Genomic DNA, 20942 nt, shown 5'->3' with positions numbered 1-20942 from the left:
AAAAATGACCGACTTTTAGATGTATGGGCTTAATAAGAAAAAATAGTAATATTTACAAAAAGTAAGTGAAAGAATCTGACACATTTATCTGTTAACTAGCCTTTAAAAATCAAAACAAGATGAAAAAAATTATTCGACTAGATTTAAGAAAAATTAGATTCAAACGGTTTACCGTAAAATTTGCAGTGTGAAAGTGTGTCAATACAGATTTATTTTGCGTTAATCATTTAGCCTATCAATTAGTTAGGTTCTCATTGGTGAGAAATGTGGCCCTGACCCCCGTTCACCCAATCTCGTTTGGTCTTATTCACGTCCTGTCCGCAGCAAAAAATGTACATGCAGCTTATGCTGTTATATCGTCCCTACTAATATTGAGACCAAACCTACGCCCTTGCATTCATATAGGACATTGATCTTAACGGATACCACGGATAGAAAGACATGTAGTTCTTAAAAGATAAATGTTAGTACGAGTTAAAATAATTTGGTATTTGATATATAAAATTTGTAAAATTAAAAACAAAAAAAAAAAAAGTAGTAGCTAGCCATTGTTGTTGACGTCACAGGGCGTTGACGTCACATTGCCACGCTGCCGTACTTCACAGTGTCTCTCTTTAACTATGTAAGGTAGTGATTTAAATACACCAAAAGGTGTCAATGGTGAGTTTTAAATTAATAAGAGATCAAGCCAATGAGTGTATTTTGTCCCTCGACTGACGCCGTAGTTTCCTGTTTAGTGCGGGTCCATTGTGATTTACGTTCATTTGAGTGTTGTCTTCACAACAGCACACTCCTGATAATGGCTCAAAGCATCATAGTTTGTATATTGTGACTAAATACTGCCATCCAGTGTATTTGTTGAGCTAAATGAGTTGCTAAAATGTTTAAATAGAGTTTGACCAAAGTCTGAGTTAGTTTTATGTGTATTTTACATACAGTATCTATTTTGATTGTGAATTTGTGAATGCCAGTTCACTTTGCATTGTTGTTTAACTGTGTGAGAATAGGGCCTCATTGATACAGATTGAAGCACTTTTCTTTTTGTGAACATTATTTTTTCAGAGGATATGAATATTGTTTTTGTTGTATTTTCACTATATGATACTAATGGTTGTTGTGAAGGAGTTGCCGAAGCTTATGCCAATAAACGGCGCGGTCCGAGCTACGAATTTGAATGCCTGTGTCCACTCTCCTTTCGCTCTGCCTTACACCCCACTGTGGATTAAAGTAAAAGTATGGCGTCAGTCAAGGGACAAAACGCACTCATTGGCTTGATCCCTAATTAATTTAAAACTCGCCATTGACACCTTGTGGCTTATTAAAACCACTACTTTACATAATTAGAGACACATTCTTTTTTTTTTATATTTGACACGTGGAATTCCTGCAGCATGGCCATGACGTCACCGCCCTGCGACGTCAACAGCAATTGCGACCTTCTAATTAAAATAATTTTACAAATTTTATTGAAACGAAAAAATTAAAGAGGGGTTTGAATATCAAATTATTATAACTCGTACTAAGATTTATCTTTTAAGAACTACACGTCCTTCTATACGTGGTTCCCTTTAAGCTGACGGCCCGCGGGACAATATTTTGCAGAACCCATTTGACACTGAATTGTACTGTATTAGTTTTGCATATTTTACAATGGGCAATAAAACTAATATAGTAATCATTTTCCAAGCCGCTTATCCTCACGAGATTCCCAAGGGGTGCAAATACTTCTGCTTCCCTTATACAGTGTATCACAAAAGTGAGTACACCCCTCGCATTTCTGCAGATATTCAAGTATATCTTTTCAAGGGACAACACTGACAAAATGACACTTTTGACACAATGAAAAGTACTCTGTGTGCAGCTTATACTGTATAATAGATTTAATTCATTTTCCCCTTAAAATAACTCAAAATATAGCCATTAATATCTAAACCCCTGGCAACAAAAGTGAGTACACCCCTTAGAAACTATGTACATCCCTAAATGTCCAAATTGAGTACCGCTTGTCATTTTTCCTCCAAAATGTCATGTGACTCGCTACAGGAGTGCTGTCAGCATTGCTGCAGAGATTGAACAGGTGGGGGGTCAGCCTGTTAGTGCTCAGACTTTACGCCGCACTCTACATCAAATTGGTGTGCATAGCTGTCACCCCAGGAGGAAGCCTCTTCTGAAGACGGTAGACAAGAAAGACCGCCCGTCTCATCAGACCATAGGACATGTTTTCAGTAATCCATGTGCTTTGTTGCCAAGCACACCAATTTGATATAGACTGCGGCGTATGGTCTGAGCACTAACAGGCTGACCCCCCACCTCTTCAATCTCTGCAGCAATGCTGACAGCACTCTTGTAACGAGTCACATGACATTTTGAAGGGAAAATGACAAGCAGTACTCAATTTGGGCATTTAGGGATGTACGTAGTTTCTAAGGGGTGTACTCACTTTTGTTGCGAGGGGTTTAGATATTAATGGCTATCTTTTGAGTTATTTTGAGGGGAAAATAAATTAATTCTATTATATATGCTGCACACAGACTACTTTTCAATGTGTTATGTGTCATTTTGTCAGTTTTGTCCCATGAAAAGATATACTTAAATATCTGCAGAAATGCGAGGGGTGTACTCACTTTTGTGATACACTGTATATACCAGTATATATATGTTTAAATGGCAGTAGATGTCCAATCCATTTTAAATGGGAGGGGCTGGAAGTAATCGACCCTTTGCAATTAAAATGGATTGGACGTCTATTGCCGTCGGTAGGTGTTTTCAATATCAATTACCCTCTCTTACTAGCTACAACAAAACATATTCTCACTCTGTTACTCATACTCTCACTCTGTTGGCATTGAATGAGTTAGGTAAATCCTAACTTTTGAATACATATACACTGTAGTAACCACTGTCCCAGTAAGGGTTAAATATTTATTTTTTTGAGGTCACTCAAGTGTCTGAAGTCACAATAAAGTGTTGATACTACTATGTCAACAAGCACATGTCTCTTTGTCAAAATACAGTGTGGAAAGAAAAAAACAAGCAAAGCATTGAAAAGTGTTTAAAGTTCACTTTTTCCTGTGCTGAATGCTTCACTGTCAAAAATCAGCTTATTGATGAAATGTCAGTGAAGCTGTGAATGCTCATCCGTGAACATCATAGCAGGATATGCAAAAGCAGAATGGCCATTCTTGAAGGAGGCATTCGTAACACATAGCCACCCCCGTGGCAGCCAACGTACACACACACGCACAGCACACGTACTCCCCCCAAGAAGAATGGCTCAGCAGCAGCTAAAAGCAGAGTTGAAGAGAAGCCAACAGGAGGAAGAGACAAATTAATCAATCACATTACAGACCTGGGAGAGGTTTCTGTTTGGGACTCCTTCCTGTGAGCAGAATGTGTTGAAAAAGTGATAGAATAGAGATTAGGTTTGTTAAAACTCATTAAGAACCAACATATAATTTAATCAAATGATTATATATTTGAAGAAATCTTAAAAATGAATTGCCTTGTAGAAAGCATTAAAAAATGAATGCTATACAAATTACCAGTACTCAGCAAATTCTGGATTTTGATATGCTTTCAAACTCACAAGTGTATGTAATCCTAATTATGGTGTAAAACGGAACAAGAATTTGCAATGTACAATTTAGAATTCAACATTTTTAATGAAAATATCTGCTTTAATCCTTAAGGCCTCTTTGGGCTGTCTTTGAAACTATCATTTTTATTCTAATGCAAACAATCACCTAACAAATGGAGAAAAAAAAACTAATAGGGAACATTTATGTTTTGTTTATATATTATACATTCAATATTAACTAATAAACTTCTTATATTGGATCATGTCTAGTCTGACATGATCAAGTTACTTCTTCAGGGTCATTCATCATCATGGCTTCATCTTAATTATTCCAATGAGCATCTTCACACAAGTGTTGTAAACATACCTGAAAGACCTTCCTTTTAGATTCCTCAGCAAGTCCAATTGATTCAAGGGCGGAATTAATCTGAAAAGGTGGAAGAAGACTTAAAGCATTCAGCAACGCCTTCAAAACATGTTCACTTCTCTGCTGACCAAAGGTTGATTTTTGCCTACAGGCTGCAATTCCATTCAACCTGACAGTTGACTTTTGCGTTGCTTGTCACCTTTTCACCTCCATTTACAACTTGGATGAAATATCGGAGTTGTAAGCAGAAAAGAAAAGCTGCAATATCCTGATCCTGAATAAAATCAAGATGTTTTAAATAGCAGCTTGCTTGCTGGCAGTGAAAAGGACTCGACAGGGTACGTCAGTTCTAGCTGCACATGTGCACATGAGGTCATACGCATGCAAAAAATTAGCATCTTCCATGTCATTTTTAACAGCATGATTTGCTGTGAAGGATAAAAACTCCACTTTGAGTATCCAATTCTGATGCATGGGAGCACCGTTTCATTCATACTTTTGTGAGAGAAAGTCGACCGATAAGCGATAGCCTACCTGTACATTGGGGTTGCTACAGTCTGCTCATAAAAATCCCAAGTGGATATCAGATCAGTACGGGATAGGTTAGTTGCATAAAACCTCCATGCACCCTGTTAGTGGAAGATGTGCCACAAAATTAAGAGAGAGATTGTGTCTGGTACACGCAAATGAGCAAAGTAAAACATTGTTACATTTAAATGGGTACCTGGATGAGGCTTGCTGCGGGATTGCGTCTCTTTTCAAAATGTTTCTGCCTGTGCTGCTCTTGGACTTTGAGGGCGAAACCAGAACCAAGGATGCCCTGCAAGCAATTACCAACGGTAGGTAGAGCAGGCAAAACATTAACTCAAGTACGAGTAGTGTTACTTCAATATAATGTTACACAATTAAAAGTAAAAGTAGGCATCCAAAAAAATGTACTCAAGGCCAAGTAAAAAAGTATTTGGTCAAAAGAATACTCAATTAATTAATAAGTAAGTAAGTAAATGAGTACCTGCTTAAGATGTTTGATTTGTGTTTTTTTCTTTTTAATTGTATTTTTTTTCTCAGCACAGTTATCTATATGAACTGTTATTATTGTACTGTACTACAATATATTACAAAACCACATTAAGTCAAAGACACACACACAAAAAAAAAACCATTGAATTCCAGCGAGAGAAGAAAACTTACAGAAATTAAGCATTATTCGTCACAGGGCATGAGTGCCAAACTAAAAAGATCATATCTTCGGCTTTCCATGGTAAATCAGTGCCAAATAAAAACTGAGAGAGGGATTAGAATCAGCGCTTTCGAGTCATGTTGACTATGTCAAATACTTAAGTTTTTATGGTGCTTTAAAGACGCCACATGATTGAACAGGCTGGCGTGATCAAAGAACGGCAAGATTGATTGCAAGCAAGATTGGTATAATAGAGTCTGTGATCGCGACGTGTCATTGGTGAAACTGGTTGAGCCACTGTTGGCGTCTCTGGCAAAAAAAAAAAGTAAAATCTAATATGTAGAATAAAGAGGAGAAATGTACCGACTCGTGTAACTCAAAGTAGCAGAGTAAGAGTAGCATTTCTTCTTCACAAATCTATTCAAGTAAAAGTAAAAAGTATTGCTCAGTAAAACTAATCTTAGAAGTACGTTTTTCTCAACACAGACTCATGTAAATGCAACACGTTACTACCTACCTCTTGCAACTACAGTTGCAATAAGTCAATTATTTACCGTATACTTTTTTGTTTTACAGATGGAGTAATATATTGTCATGGAACTTCAGCTCATATTGTATTGTAAACTATTGTTTTAAACACACACAAAAAAAATATTGTTTAATTTTCCTGAATTTTTTTGTTTGTATAAATGGTAAGGGTGTAGGTTTGAATGGGGATGGTAGGGACATAACACTACCAACTTTTCAGGATGCTCATATTGTCCCCACCAACTTTTAGGCAACCTTATTTGCATTATATAATGAGTTCGGTTATATAGGTAATTCAGTCTTACCATATGTTGGAAGGATAGAATTGACCCTACCATTATTGAGGGAATTATTTTCATTATGGTCAGACATGCATTTACCACTTTTTACTGGCTGAATGTGCTGGTGTTCTGCCTAAATATACTACACGGCGAAATGTCCTACCAATGCCTAGTGCGCTTGCGCACGAATGCACACATCATTTAAAACCAGCGAGTAATTATTATTTTTGTTTTTATTGAGTCTTTTTTCACCTTCCCATTGCCTCAAAATACTTTTGGCATGTTTTCCTCTGATACCTTTAAGCATTTTATTTTTTTGTAGCTTTAAGGCAGAGTATATATCTGACCAAATTATTCACGTGATATATTTAAACCATCCTATTTGATATTATTACGTTTAAGTATTTTCTTAGGGCATTTTTTGTACGTTCTGCCAGTATGCATCTAAACAAAACAAGCTGAAACGCGCGATAAAACTTTGCAACTGGTAGAACGTTTTGCTGGTGTAGCATATTCTGGCAGAAAACCGGTTCATTTCTTTTCCCCTCAACGCAAGTTTGATTGGCTGATGACTTGACCCACCATACACACACCCACACACGCATGCATAATCACATTCACACAGGCCCGACATTAATACACGTCGACAACATGCCTCTTCCTCCGCCCTCTTCGAAGAGGGATATTAGAAGTTTTTTCGGCCAACAGCAGCCACTGTAAGTAGGAAACACACCACTAATTTTGCTACTGGAAGTCCAACCTGCATCAGTGTTAGCATAACGTTAAATTGTCTGGACTTGCTAACCTGCAAAACACAAGTAGGAAGTTGCTTAGAGAGAAGTGTCCTTCTGTTTGTGTTTTCACCTGTAAACGTTAATTAAACTGTGTGAACTGTGGTGAACTATAGAAACTATAGAACCAGAAAAATGTGAGCAAGAAGCTGCTTAGACAGAGAGGTCCAAGTCTGTGTTGACAGTCACTGCATAACCTCATATGTTGCTCACAGAACATAAATAACTATGTACATTTAAATAGTGCTGCATAACCTCATATGTTGCTCACTCAAAACAATATACACAAAATCATCATAATTACTTATGTATATTAAAAAAATATGTGTGTGTGTGTGTGGGGGGGGGGGGGGGGGGTGCTGCGAGCTACCCACACTAGCGTTGCAATTGACTGGTCAATCGCGATCGACGTAATGAGCACCCCTGATTTAACCAAATCTATTCTAATCTATTAGTTAGGTTCATATTCATGTAAAATGTAGCCCTGACCCCTGTTCACCCAATCTGTCTTATTAATGTTCCGTCCCCAGCAAAAAGTGTACATGCATGTTATGCTGCTGCAGTATATCGTCACTACCAATGTAGAGACCAAACCTACGCCCTTGATAAACGGTATTGAAAATGAATCAATGTGTGGTTGGTTTACGGTACTCTTTGAAAGGTATACTTAACAGAAAAATCCTTAATCAAGCAAAAATAGTGAAAGTGTATTTTGTTTCACAGGCACAACTTCCTGTCAACTGAGTGCTGACAATGCATCATAGTGTTGTTTTTTTTTCACAAGGGGTACATTGAACCCAGATAACTGCTGAGTCTGACTTCTTTGAATCTGAGCTAAAAAGCTGAGCGTGTAATAACGAGTAACATATACATCTGCAGTCGGCATTATAACACCACATGGGAGCTTTGTGAATGTGAAGGGGACACAGAACTTGATAACAGAGTTTTTGTGGGATAGTTTGAATTTTGTTTTAACACAGCACACAGACAACATACTTGAAATTAAGATGCTATGACTTTAATTTGGATAAAAGCATTTCTTGCCCAATCGCTTAAAAAAATGTAAACTCGTTTTTCCTCTGCCTAAGATGCGTCTTCTCAGCAAGTTTGACGACCAGTAATTCATAGTCTCCAAATAAAGCTGGCCGGCCGGACAGGCAGTCAGATTCTGGTGAATTGGAGTTCACCGTATGTACTGTATCGAGCATGCTACTTACTGCGGGAAGAGCAAAGAAAGCCACGCCGATCATACTGAAGGTTGCTGCCAGCAATCGCCCATTCCAAGTCTTGGGAACCTTATCACCATAGCCAATAGTAGTAAGAGTTATCTGAGGAAAGAGTTGAAAAATAAATAGATTCCATGAAATGTGTAAGATGCTAAATTGAAAAAACGAATAAGTTTGACCATTGTGATGACTGAGGAATATTAATACGTAAGTCCTACCAGTCCCCACCAAAGGGCATCAGCATAGGTCTCAAATTCTTTGTTAGACTCCTTCTCCACTGAGTAGACAAGGAATGATGCAAGGATGAGACACAGGAATCCAATGTACCAAGCCGTGATGAGCTCCTACACACAAAACCAACATAAAGGCGGTATCAGCAAATCAGTAATATGTCTTTCTGACATTTAAGTAGGCATTTTGGGAAGAGCACTGGACATAATGGTTTGAATCAAAGTATTTCTTTAATGTCTTAGAATGTTTACCCATCAGTCTTCACTTCCCACCACATTAACACAAGCTGTCTTCTGTGGGTTTGGCCTGCATTCTAGATCCCACTAATAGTTCACTTGTTAGACACATTAAGGTCACATGACGGTACATTAAAAGTACCAGCATAGACTGCACATTGATATTGAAGGGATACATGCCAAAGACACTGCGCCACGCCTTCAAGTAGGGGGCCGTCCCACAGCCCGTTTTAGTTATTCGCAGTCGGTCGCAGTTACAGTGGGGCAAATAAGTATTTAGTCAACCACTAATTGTGCAAGTTCTCCCACTTGAAAATATTAGAGGCCTATAATTGTCAACATTGGTAAACCTCAACCAAAAGAGACAGAATGTGAGAAAAAAAACAGTAAATCACATTGTTTAATTTTTAAAGAATTTCTTCGCAAATCATGGTGGAAAATAAGTATTTGGTCAATACCAAAAGTTCATCTCAATACTTTGTTATGTACCCTTTGTTGGCAATAATGGAGGCCAAACGTTTTCTGTAACTCACAAGCTTTTCACACACTGTTGCTGGTATTTTTTGGTATCCCTTCTAGAGCAATGATGTTTTGGGGCTGTCGTTGGGCAACACGGACTTTCAACTCCTTCCACAGATTTTCTATGGGGTTGAGATCTGGAGACTGGCTAGGCCACTCCGGGACCTTGAAATGCTTCTTATGAAGCCACTCCTTTGTTGCTCTGGCTGTGTGTTTGGGATCATTGTCATGCTGAAAGACCCAGCCACGTCTCATCTTCAATGCCCTTGCTGATGGAAGGAGATTTTCACTCAAAAATCTCTCGATACATGGCCCCATTCATTCTTTCCTTTACACAGATCAGTCGTCCTGGTCCCTTTGCTGAAAAACAGTCCAAAAGCATGATGTTTCCACCCCCATGCTTCACATTGGGTATGGTGCAATTCAATATTCTTCTTCCTCCAAACATGAGAACCTGTGTTTCTCCCAAAAAGTTCTATTTTGGTTTCATCTGATCATAACACATTTTCCCAGTCCTCTTTTGGATCATCCAAATGCTCTCTAGCGAACCGCAGAGAGCCCTGGACGTGTACTGGCTTCAGCAGGGGGACACGTCTGGCAGTGCAGGATTTGAGTCCCTGGCGGCTTATTGTGTTACTGATAGTAGCCTTTGTTACTGTGGTCCCAGCTCTCTGTAGGTCATTCACTAGAAAAAAAAATCTTTAATGATGGTAAAATTTGACCCAGGAACAGCATATAACAATTGACATTTTTATTGTTTAAAAACTGAAATTACTACCACAGTAGTTCTACAATCAGAGGAGGGGAGTAACGCGTTACATTTACTTGAGAAATGGTTTGAGAAAAATGTATTTCTCAGAGTAGTTTTACTACACACAACTTTTTACTTTTACTTGAGTAGATTTGTGAAGAAGAAACACAACTCCTACTCCGCTACTTTGGGCTACACTAGAGTCGGTACATTTTTTTCTTTATGCTTCATATTTCTGGCCAAAGATGCTGACAGTAGCGCTACCTGTTTCACCAATGAGATGTCGCAAACATAAACACATGACTCCGATATACCATTCAGAAGTAACAATGTTTTATCTTCACTAGAGGGAACTCATGCTTTTTGGACTGGTAATGGGTCAGAGTGCTCTGGTCTAAATTTGATGACTTCTGTGTCATCATATTTAGCATAATACAGTCATGTAATAGGCTCAGCAACCATTGGGCTGGGCCACAGAGAAATAATAATTTGTTAACGACCGCAATCTGGCCTGTGCTTCTTGACCAATCTGAGTAGATACAGTGGTACCTCGACATACAATCGCTTCGACCTGCGATCCTTTCGATATCTGACTTAAAATTTGACTCGTCATTTGTCTCGACATATGACGGCATGCTCGAAATACGATGACTTATGACAGCGTCACATGTTCATTCTTTTCCTGCAAGATGGACGCACGGCAGGTTTTCTTGTGAGAGAAATCAACATGGTCCCAAGAAGGTTAGTGCAGGTGGTGAAAAAAAGAAAAAGGTGACGCTTACTATTGAAATTAAGAATGAAATGATAGAAAAATATGAGCATGGTATGTGTATGAGTTAACTGGCTAGACAAGACGACTCACCGGTCCTCCCTCACCTACCTACCCACCCGCTGTCTCCTCCATGAGACCTCTGTTCACCAGTAAGTTAAGGTGACAATAAAATTGCTTTTGTTATTTCTTATTGTTTCATTTTTTAAAATTTCTTTACATGTGTCTTATTTAATGCATTTCTTAAATTAGGCCAGTGGTTCTTAACCTTGCTGAAGGTACCGAACCCCACTAGTTTCACATGTGGATTCACCGAACCCTTCAGAATTGGATAATAAAGCTTTTTTTTTTTTTTTAAATTCAAAACCGACGTATCGAAGCTAGCAAGCTAATAATTTAGCAAATTCCTGTTTAAAATTCTTCTCAATTTTGAAAGCATGTTGTATAAACAGGTCAAAATTTGAGACCACGCTGCCCATTGGTCTGTTGTTTTCCCTCTTACATAATGCGAGTCAACCTTCCACTGAGCAATACAGTTCCTCCTCCCGTCAAATCGAGGCCTAGCAGTTAAAAGAAATGTAAATTGGGAGCAAACCAGTCCAAAATCTGGTCCAAAAAGCCACTTTGCGTAGATTTAATCAGCATACGAAAATAGGGCTCTGAGTTTCTTTACCTTCGCCAAACTTAGACTTACTCACCGAACCCCTGGGGTTCGAGCGAACCCAGATTAAGAACCACTGAATTAGGCGGAACATGGCTCAACGTATCTGCATGCACCAGCCGTCTCCTCCCACCTCTGCTCGCCAGTCTCTAAGGTGACACTAAAAACACTTTTTTTGAAAAAAATTTCCATTTATTACTATTATTATTCCGATTTTTATTCATAATTCATTTGTTTTGCTATGTGTAATTGCTATTAGTAATTGTACCTGGAGTAATAATTAAGGATTTAGCGTAGGTTTTTGGGTTGTGGAACAAATTAATGGAATTATAATGTATTTTTATGGGAAAATCTTGCTCGAAATATGACCATTTCCACCTACAAACCAGGTCCTGGAGCGAATTAAATTCATATGTTGGGGTACCACTGTATTTCCGTATGTCCCCCTCTAGTGGTTGGCCGCCATTACTAGGGTGTTTACGAACCTATAGCAGCCCAGCATCAGTCAATGTAAACAGTAACCCTAGCTGCTGTTGGCTGTATGGTGCGGGCGGCGACATCTTCGGACAGCTTTTTTACAGGGCAAAGGCCACCAACTGAGCCATAAGAGGAGCCTACAACCAAGTCCGTTATGCGTAATATGTTGCTACAAGCTAGTAAACAAGGCAACAAAAGCAAATGCAATGAGAGCATCACATCTCATGGCGAATTGTATTGCCAAAGCCGAGAAACCTGTCACGACTGGAGAAGAACTCATTATGCCTGCGACCAAGGATATTTGCTGTCAAGCTTTAAGAGAGGCCGCTGTTAAAAAAGGTTTATTCAACGTATGGTGAGGTACATTTTCCCTGCACTAAATTGTTCGTTATTAGCCCCATCGAGTTATTTTATATTTACGGTAATTTTCTGCCACACATTGCCCGTCCACAAGAAAAAGGCCCATATCCGTTACGGCTCGCTCAACTTCACCTTCACATCCTCCTCCACCTCCTCACTGACTCAGCTGTGCACACCTGTCACCAATCTCTACACCTGCCTCCACTTCCCAATCAACTGCCTGCCACAATAAGAGACCAGTCTGCACGTCATTCAACGCCAGAGATTCACCTAACCTCTCATGGTAAAAGTGCAAGCCACTCTAATTACTAACTTTGTGACTCAATTTTACTTGCTCTCTTTACAGTAATACCGAGCCAACTCAGCCTTCAAGCGCAATCAAGAAATCTGCAGAGCCACCACTTCCCACCAACTTTCCTGTTTTTTTCTCTTTGTCTAATAAAAACCCTTGGATTTTGAATTCCAGACTTCTCATTGCTGTGCTTTTGGGTCACACCATCCAGCCACCCTAACACATATCACACCGTTCCGTGGTGCAAAAAAGGTTTGGGGGCCACTGGGTACAGTATACGGTAATAATAAAAGTTCATATAGATGTGAAGTTGTGCTAAGAATTAAATATACCGTTTTTTTTTTTTTTAAATTAGACATTATAAGCAGTTGCTCACAATGGCACTCATTACTTGAAATTCCTTTCAATGATTTTTTTTTTTTTTTACCTGTACTTGAGTAAAATTTTTGGACGTCTACTTTTACTTTTATTTGGGTAATAATATTTAGAATTAACGCAACTCTTACTTGGGTAAAATTTTTAGCTATTTTACCCACCTCTGTCTACAATACATTCTGCATGTCTGCCCACCTTGCTGTGAGCATACACGACTGATCCAAGCAGCTTCCAAGTGCCCCCACGACGGTCCATACGCAGCATGCGAAGGATCTGCAGGAACCTCAGACTCCTGATTGCCGATGTGGCAAAAACATTGCCTTGAGATCCAGCCGCCAGCACTGACACCGAGGCAACCAGCACCATCATATCTGACGAAAGCAGCACGCCACATTGAATGCTCTTGTCCGAAAATACATTGAAAGGAAATCTATGCGGGTCTTTAATGTGAATGCTTCTTACCGATGACACAGAAAGGTTTCCTGGCAAATTTGAGCCTCCCTCTCCATCCTCTGTATCGACAGCAGCAGCCAGCAGCCCATATCCTCACTATGTACTCCACTCCAAACACCACGATGGTCACAATTTCCTGTAGGAGCAAAAATGGAAGGGTGCCGTTAGCACTTTGGATTGAAGGCACACTGAGTTAAAGTTGTGTGTTAAATGCTGGAATTAATACATACCAGGATGTACAAGGCACTCTCTGAGCTATTTTTGAATTCTCTAATGGTGGCAAAGACTGAGAGAATAAGACAGGAAAAGACCAAGAGGAAGCTAAGAAAAAAAGAAAGGAAACAAGAAAAGACCATAAGTATATGATAGTTAAAGAAAAAGAGTTTACAAGAGTCAAGAAAGCTTACCCCAAAATCTCTCAGACAGAATGCAAGATTTTGCTGAATCTACCTAGAATATTAGTTGAGCTCAGATCCAACACCGGGCTGTGATTCCCTAGATCAATGTATCACAGACTTAACGATTTTAAAAATTTGGCCCACTTGAAAAATGAATTAATCATTTCACGGTGCTGCTCTCATTTACAGAGATTGGTCAATCAGCTCATTTAGGATGATTAATAGTAGAGAGTACACTGTATAATATGACAAGTTGACTTCACGTAAAAAAGAAATGCAAACTTGCTGCCTTAGGAAATATTATTTATGTTACTTACATTATTTAGATGCAATTTACTTAATTATTTCACGTTTTAAGGACTCAAATTAACTTTAATAATTGGATTAGTACAGCCAATTGTTTAGTACCCAAGTACAGTACAGTACTCAAAGGCTAGGTTCATAGTGCATGTCTTAATGCACAATTCCGATTTTTTGTCATATCTGTTTTTCTTTTTTGGCATGCACGTTCAGACGGCCTTTGTCCATTGAGCCCGTTCAAGTATTATGCATGTGCACTAGTTCGCAGTCCGACACATGCTGGGCAAACTGATCCGAATGCGCAGAAGCATCAAAACAAATGACTACACATGCTTGCTGTGTATTATTCCAGGGTGATCATATTTTGATTTCCAAAAAGAGGACACAAAAAAAGAGACATTATTCTGGTTTAGTCTTATATTCAATTGATAGAACGCATGCACGCACTGTGCGTGTATGACACACACACATAAGCCTTAGTTTGCCCCGACTCAGCCATGTAAGCAATAATGAAATATTGCTAATTTGGCGCACATAAAGAAAACCGAGCATTATCAGGCTTATCATTTTCTTCATTTTATTGTTTTATGACCGTGGTCAAGACCGTGAGTTCAAGATAGGCGCTAACGCTAATGCAGAGCTTCATCACTGCCATCCTCCCTGCCGCTCTCGCTCTTTGCTGACGTAATTTTCGCACGAATTCTGATTTGGGAGACTTGACAGTTCAGACCGCTGCAACACTCTGAAAAAATGTGGCCCAGATCGGATTTAAACCATATAGGAAAGTGACCCGGATCGGATTTGAAATGGTCCACTTTAATGCAACTTGTCCCGTTCAGATCGCCAAGTTAATGCCTCACTCGAATAGGAAAAACATGAAAAAATCAGATTTGTGCGTTGAACCTATTCAAATTAACTTGAATGAATTACAATAACTTATTTATTGTGAACTTCTAGTACTGAAATGATACCTTAGTTATCTTTAGTGCTGCTCATTCATCACATGCAGGTGAACATTTTTGTTTTACCTGAAATAATTCTCCAACATAAATAGCACACGCTAATTTAATTAATAATACAATTTCAAACAGTAATGACCCGTCCCCCCAAATAAATAAAGGGAAAACACTCAATGGATTAATTCACGGGAATTAAAATATTATAAAATGCTCATTAATGCATTTAAGACACAAGAGACATTGGCTCTTGACACGCTGCTGAATGTTTTGTTATTAATGCTTGGTGTTACATGAACAGTCAGTAGTATAAACTTTTATCGTTTAACCAGACCTCACTTTAACACCTTTACATCAATTTGGTAAGTATATATTGTGGCGGGCGACTTGGAGAAAAATGACAGAGACTGGCTCCTGTTTTTATCACTTGCTGTTCTTGTACACCATGTACCAAGAGTCACCATGAAACAACACACTTTATTGAACAGAACTCACATGACATAACAGCAGCAATCACTACTCTCAATCATGGTTGCCACAAATACCCATCATCCATTGCAGTGAAACAAATAAATAACAGTCGCTACAATATTTCACTCTTTTCTAAACTGTAGTGTAGGGCAACACGATAGTTTCAAGAAAGAGTAAAATATTTACTTACCAAAACAATGTGAAATAAGTAAAGTAAGTGAAGCGGCTAAAGAGAGCTCTGGTTGACAGCGCGATTCACTGTGGATGTGTGCGGTGTCAGAAAAGTGCGAAATAGACGAGGCAGAGCTGCGCATGTCTGAAAGAACGCCCAAAGAACACTGTGTACAAAAAAATATTTTTTTCTAATTTGACGTAACCGATATACATCAATGTTTTCCAGCCCCAAATTACTACATACTTGTTAGAAAATAGTGTTCACAACAGGTTGATAAAAATTGAGTTTATTTCACTTATGATTTTTAATTAAGTTGTATATTAGCATTTACAGTGAAGCAATTAGTAAGGACAAATGGAAGAAATGAATGAAAACAGTTATAATAAATGATTCTGGTTTCACCAAGTTCTGTTAGGTTTTTATTCAAGCTCTACTGTTGTAGTTAAAGTTTTCAACAACGAATAAATATCTGTCAGTTAAGACACTTGTCAAATCAGTATATTATGGATTTTGAGTCACTAATGCAATCAAAAAATCATTTCTGCAACCGTCCCTTCCTTCCCAAAATGACTTCCAGCTAGCATTTCATTGGCCGTGTGATAACTGGATTATAAGAGCAAGAGACAGGGCAGGATGCATCCTGAGGGATTTCCTATAGAAAGATTTCCTGGAAAGAGTCCAATGCTTAACTGATGGAAAACGCTTGGTGAAATTCAAAACTGGAACTAATGCTGGAGATGAAACAGAATCATGCATGATCCATTGTACATTAAGTAAAGTATGATGACCGTACACACCAGAGAAGCTCTGGAAGTGATTGTTCAGTGTTGAAAAATGACAATCTAGTAACTTTTTTTTTTTAATTCTATATCAAAGTGAGGAATCATTATGCTGTCAGACAGCTGATAGGTTGTCGAATGAATTGAAATGTCTATAGTGAAACGGTAGGGCTTCAACAGTACAATTGGGGGTTCTTGACTTTCCATGTTATGTCCTTTTGTTTTTCTAGTTGAATAAATTGCCCAGTTTTGCATTAATGCAGTGCTTCTCAATTATTTTCTGTTACACCCTCCTCCAGTATGACGTAAACGCTTCGCGCCCCTCCACCTCTCTGCCGCCACTCTAAATGATATCACTGTCCATTAAATTATTATTATAAGTACACCTTTGCATAACATTATGTCCTTTTTAACATTAAAGAAAATAAAGTAATATAGATCAACTTGCTATAAAGTCTAACTTTATTAACATTGTTTCGTTCTGTTGCGAGAGCTGCCTTGGAACCGACAGGCTCTGTGTGCGCATGCGCGGGCAGGGAGATAGGGAAGCGTGCACTGTAATGAATGTGTGTGTGTGTGGTGACGTTCGAGGCAGCCGGACGTGTTAGTGTGCTCGGCCATAAACGCCACAAGTTAAAAAGTGATCTTGAGCAGTTGTGATTTCCACATGTCACTCCAAGAGTCACACAAGGGAGGTAGCAGCTTGTAACAGAAAAGACTTAAAGCGCATCAATTTGCCTGAATTAAAAAAAAAAAAGTCACATCCAAATTGGTAAAATACACTCAAGGTACATTTTTTGACCATTTGATACTGAAAAATAAAATGGAATAAAATAAGTAAACAAAAATACATTTAAATTCATTAGCAATATTAACTCATGAGGAGAATATGCCAATTTGACCAAAAAAAAACAAGAATTAATCGAACAAAAACGACATTCATTCATGTCATTGGACAGAAGGATAATTGTTATTTTTGCTGCAGGCAGTATCAGTTCCTTGGCTATGGTGTGGGGCAGAGCCGTGGAGAAAGAGAGTTGCGACAATCTCTGATCTCGCCACGGGTGGTCACGTGGTTCATGTACGGCCTGAGTAGTTCCAAGCACAAGCAGCGCTGTAATGGTTTTCAATGGAACTAACAGCGGTGATTGCAACATTTATGGGAAAATGGACAAAAATCACACATCTAAGTATTTGTTTGATTATGTCATTGCATTATAACATACTACAGTGGTACCTCTACATACGAATTTAATTCGTTCCAGGACCTTGTTTGTAAGTCGAAATGGTCGTATGTCGAGCAGTATTTTCCCATAGGAATACATTATAATTCCATTAATTCGTTCCAAAGCCTAAAAACATACACTAAATTCTTAATAAATACTGCTGGCACTGTTACAAATGGCAATTAAACATAGAAAAACAAATAAGTTATAAATAAATCATTCAGAATAATATAATAATAAGAAGAATAATTAATAATTATTCCTGTAAATAATGTAACGAATCGGATTCTAATATGGCGGACACTTTTTACTGTCCCTGAACGCACCGCGAAGCTGACGTCTCAGTGAGATAGGTCGGTGCGGTAGAGATAATACTTTCGTTTTCTTGAGAGCAGTCAACTGCTTAAGACAATGGGCGTTTTGTGTTGGATAAGTTCTTAAATAAATGATAAAAACGTGACGAAGCTGGCGATTTCCTTGGCAATGTTACCACAATAATAATTGTCACCTTAACTTATAAATAGTGGCGAACGGTGGTCGGAAGAGGACCATGGAGCTGTATTGTTGAGCCAGTTCAGAGACGCGCACCCCAAGCTCATATTTTTCTATAACTTGCATCTTCATTTCAAAGGTAAGCATCACTTTTTTCCTTGTTTCTCCAACTGTATCAACTTTTTTTGAAAACTGTGTTGATTTCTCACACAAGAAAATCCACCGTGCGTTCGTTTGCAGTGCTGTCATGTCGTCGTATTTCGAGCAACTCGTCGGATGTAGAAACAAATGGCGGCTCAAATTTTACGTCGGATGTCGAAAAGATCGTGTGTCGAAGTGATCGTATGTAGAGGTACCACTGTATATGTAAATGCTAGTTTTACATTTGGAGTGGTAAGGCGACAACTGACAACTATGTAAACTGTTACGCAGAAAGAAACTTTCCCATGTTGAGGAGTGAAAGTTTTGTGTTTGTGTTACCATTAGCACGGTAAATCGACTTTTACATTGAAATTCAAGATGATTTAGGTTTTTCTTTTTTCTCAACTAGAATACTGGTTTTCCAGATAAAGTCTAGATGTCCTTGATTCACCTTCCTGTGGTAATATATTAAAAAGAACACCATCCATGTATAACATATTTTGGTCCCAAGTTCTAAGTGGTAGTTCCTAGTTTATTTTGTCGCATTGACATATAAAAACACTTTTGATTCCCAAAAAGTTTGGGTTTGTGGTCATGACATTTAAAAATTTATTTTCCACTTTTCTTTACTGTTGTACTTTCAAATATTTACATGGGTGTGTGTATATGTGTGTGTGCGTGGTTACATTTTCCCTTATTTTTTACACTTAGTTTGACCTAAAACACAAATAAATGACTTTTAACAAATATTTCCTTCATAGCTCGCATGTAAAATCAGAAATTCTGAATATAGCCTCTAATTTTAGCAAAACCAAATCTGTACCCCTTTAGAGGTATTTTTCTTTTAGTTTGGACCCAAGCAACACACATAAACTGATTACAAGACAGGAACATTTTGTTTTCCTGTAACATGGTGTAATGTATAATAATAACAATTTATTACCCTTTGATAAAGAAAATCATATTTTTTATTGAAAATTTGGTGAAATTGGTGTCATGGTTCATTGTTTACACCTAACATTTTATAGATCAGTGGCCTGTGATGGTTGGTTGTGCAGCATGGCTCCACCAAGAACCAAGAGCAGTAAAAAAAAAATGGATGGCAATGGACAGTAGAGGTTAGATCTTGTGCCCGAACCCGAACTCGACCCAACCTGACCCGACATTCGGGAGCAGGCTCTCTGTATTGCGCTTTTGCTTGTGCACAAACGCACATGAACGCCGTGGCGCCGCCCGCTTTTTCTTCTTGTCCTCCCGCTGTAGCGCTTGCGCACAGTCGAGGCACCGCCCTCTTTTTCATTTTCTCCTGCTCTGGCGCCTTCTGCGTGTACACAACTCCACAACTCCTCATCCTCGTGGTATGTCTTTTTCAATATGGAGCAGCAAGAAGTTAAAGACAAACTGAAGACGGGGGAATGGAAGAGACAAGAATGCACCGGTAGGAGTGAGGTGTGGAAAGAATTTCAATTGATCGTGGAAGATGCAACAAAAAACTGTGTCGGCCTCGTCGAATGCAACAAATATGTACCCCAAACTTTCCAAGTTGGCAAGAAAAAGTGTTGTGCATCCCTGCAAGCAGCAGCAGCAGCAGCGAGAGAGATTTCAGCGCTGCAGGCCGCACAATAGATAAGCGGAGAACGTCACTGAAACCTGCCAGTGGACGCAATCTTTATTCCTGCACGACGACGACCCAAAAATATAAACACTGTAAGTAAGCCATATTATCCTGCTGTTCAAATCGCCATTTTTAGTCCGAGCCGGTCTAATTATTTCCCTTATTTCACAGGAATAAAGAGCAGGACATGAGGCCGCAAGTTGCAGACTGCAGTCAAGGCCAGCCCGCAGTTTAAAAGCTTTTATTTCATTTTTATTTTTTTATAATTTATTTTTTGGTTGTCACTACAATAACGAGTGTTATTTCAAAGCATTTGTAGGTTTTTTTTTTTTTTTTTTTTTTTGCTACTGTTCCCTCTCCTTGTCAGAGAGGCGCGTCCATGTGAGAACGATATCCCACGCACTCAGAAATATATTTAACAAACTTTCCCAGCGTTATTTCGTTGTGTAAATGCTTTTATAATGCTCATAAAAATATGTAGACTATTTAAATATTGAGTAAACTTGCATTTTTTTTTCTGACAACTGTGAATTCGTTACGAAAGACACTTTTATTTATGCACACAAAGGCAACACAAATGTGATCCGTTTGAATCTTCTCCTCTGTGTGTCTGCAAAACCGCATATATATTTTTTTAATATTAAACTTTCCCAGCGTTATTTCGTTGTGTAAATGTTTTTATAATGATCATAAAAATATGTAGACTATATAAACATTAAGAAAACTTGCGTTTTTTCTGCCAACTCGAAGAAATGAAAATAAATTGCTGCTGCGTTTTTTTTATTTTCTTCGCGTGACTCCAACAACAACAACAAAAAAAATCGGGTTTTTCGGGCTCGGGCCTGCAAATCTAGTTAATTGATCAGGCTCGGGCCGGGTCGGGCCTCAATACCAGCGGGCCGTGTCGGGTCGGGCTGGATTTTTTAGGCCCGAACTAGGCTCTAATGGACAGCCGTCAAAACATGAAATAAAAGTTTTTGTTTGTTTTTTGCTGTTTAAAAATGGGCTTAGCACCCTCAGCCAGTAGTCACCATCAGCAGGCACCAGCAGCTGTCCCCAGCAGAAGCAGCAGCATGAGGTGGATCATGAAAATATAACCTAAAAAATAATCTACATAAAATTAGTTTTCTATTATGAATTTGTGTCTATTATTTGTTGACATCACTTTTCAATCAATGCACATCTCTAAAATATAATAATGTCAAACATTTTGGTGTGAAGAATACAGGTTGTCATGCATTGACTTGGTACTCTTCCATGAGGGTGATACCTTCAAAGCTTACAAAATCGAGCTAATAAGCACGTGAAAGCCGGT

At 38.6% G+C, this 20942-nt stretch overlaps 1 protein-coding gene across 9 annotated transcripts in view; it reads right to left on the bottom strand.

Moving 5' to 3' along the window:
- The window catches only part of kcnq2a (potassium voltage-gated channel, KQT-like subfamily, member 2a), a 71733-nt gene that overhangs the window by 25239 nt on the left and 25552 nt on the right, over positions 1-20942 (bottom strand). For 7 of the 9 annotated variants that reach the window (XR_009062504.1, XM_057829640.1, XM_057829642.1 and 4 more), the window contains exons 2-10: positions 13305-13395; positions 13084-13210; positions 12817-12992; positions 8169-8294; positions 7942-8052; positions 4669-4764; positions 4479-4573; positions 3945-4004; positions 3350-3379 (exon numbers count right to left, since the gene is read on the bottom strand). Coding sequence is in view for 8 of the 9 variants with exons in the window: in XM_057829640.1 (XP_057685623.1) it covers positions 3350-3379; positions 3945-4004; positions 4479-4573; positions 4669-4764; positions 7942-8052; positions 8169-8294; positions 12817-12992; positions 13084-13210; positions 13305-13395 (912 nt within the window). In the remaining variant the exon portion in view is untranslated. Of the gene's footprint in view, positions 1-3263; positions 3285-3349; positions 3380-3944; positions 4005-4474; positions 4574-4668; positions 4765-7941; positions 8053-8168; positions 8295-12816; positions 12993-13083; positions 13211-13304; positions 13396-20942 lie in introns of those variants that run through there. The other 2 variants (XM_057829646.1, XM_057829648.1) reach the window with 2 other exon arrangements.

The sequence above is a fragment of the Corythoichthys intestinalis genome, chromosome 2 (assembly GCF_030265065.1).
Source record: "Corythoichthys intestinalis isolate RoL2023-P3 chromosome 2, ASM3026506v1, whole genome shotgun sequence".
NCBI lineage: Eukaryota > Metazoa > Chordata > Actinopteri > Syngnathiformes > Syngnathidae > Corythoichthys > Corythoichthys intestinalis.
This window is presented reverse-complemented; position numbering and strand designations above follow the sequence as displayed.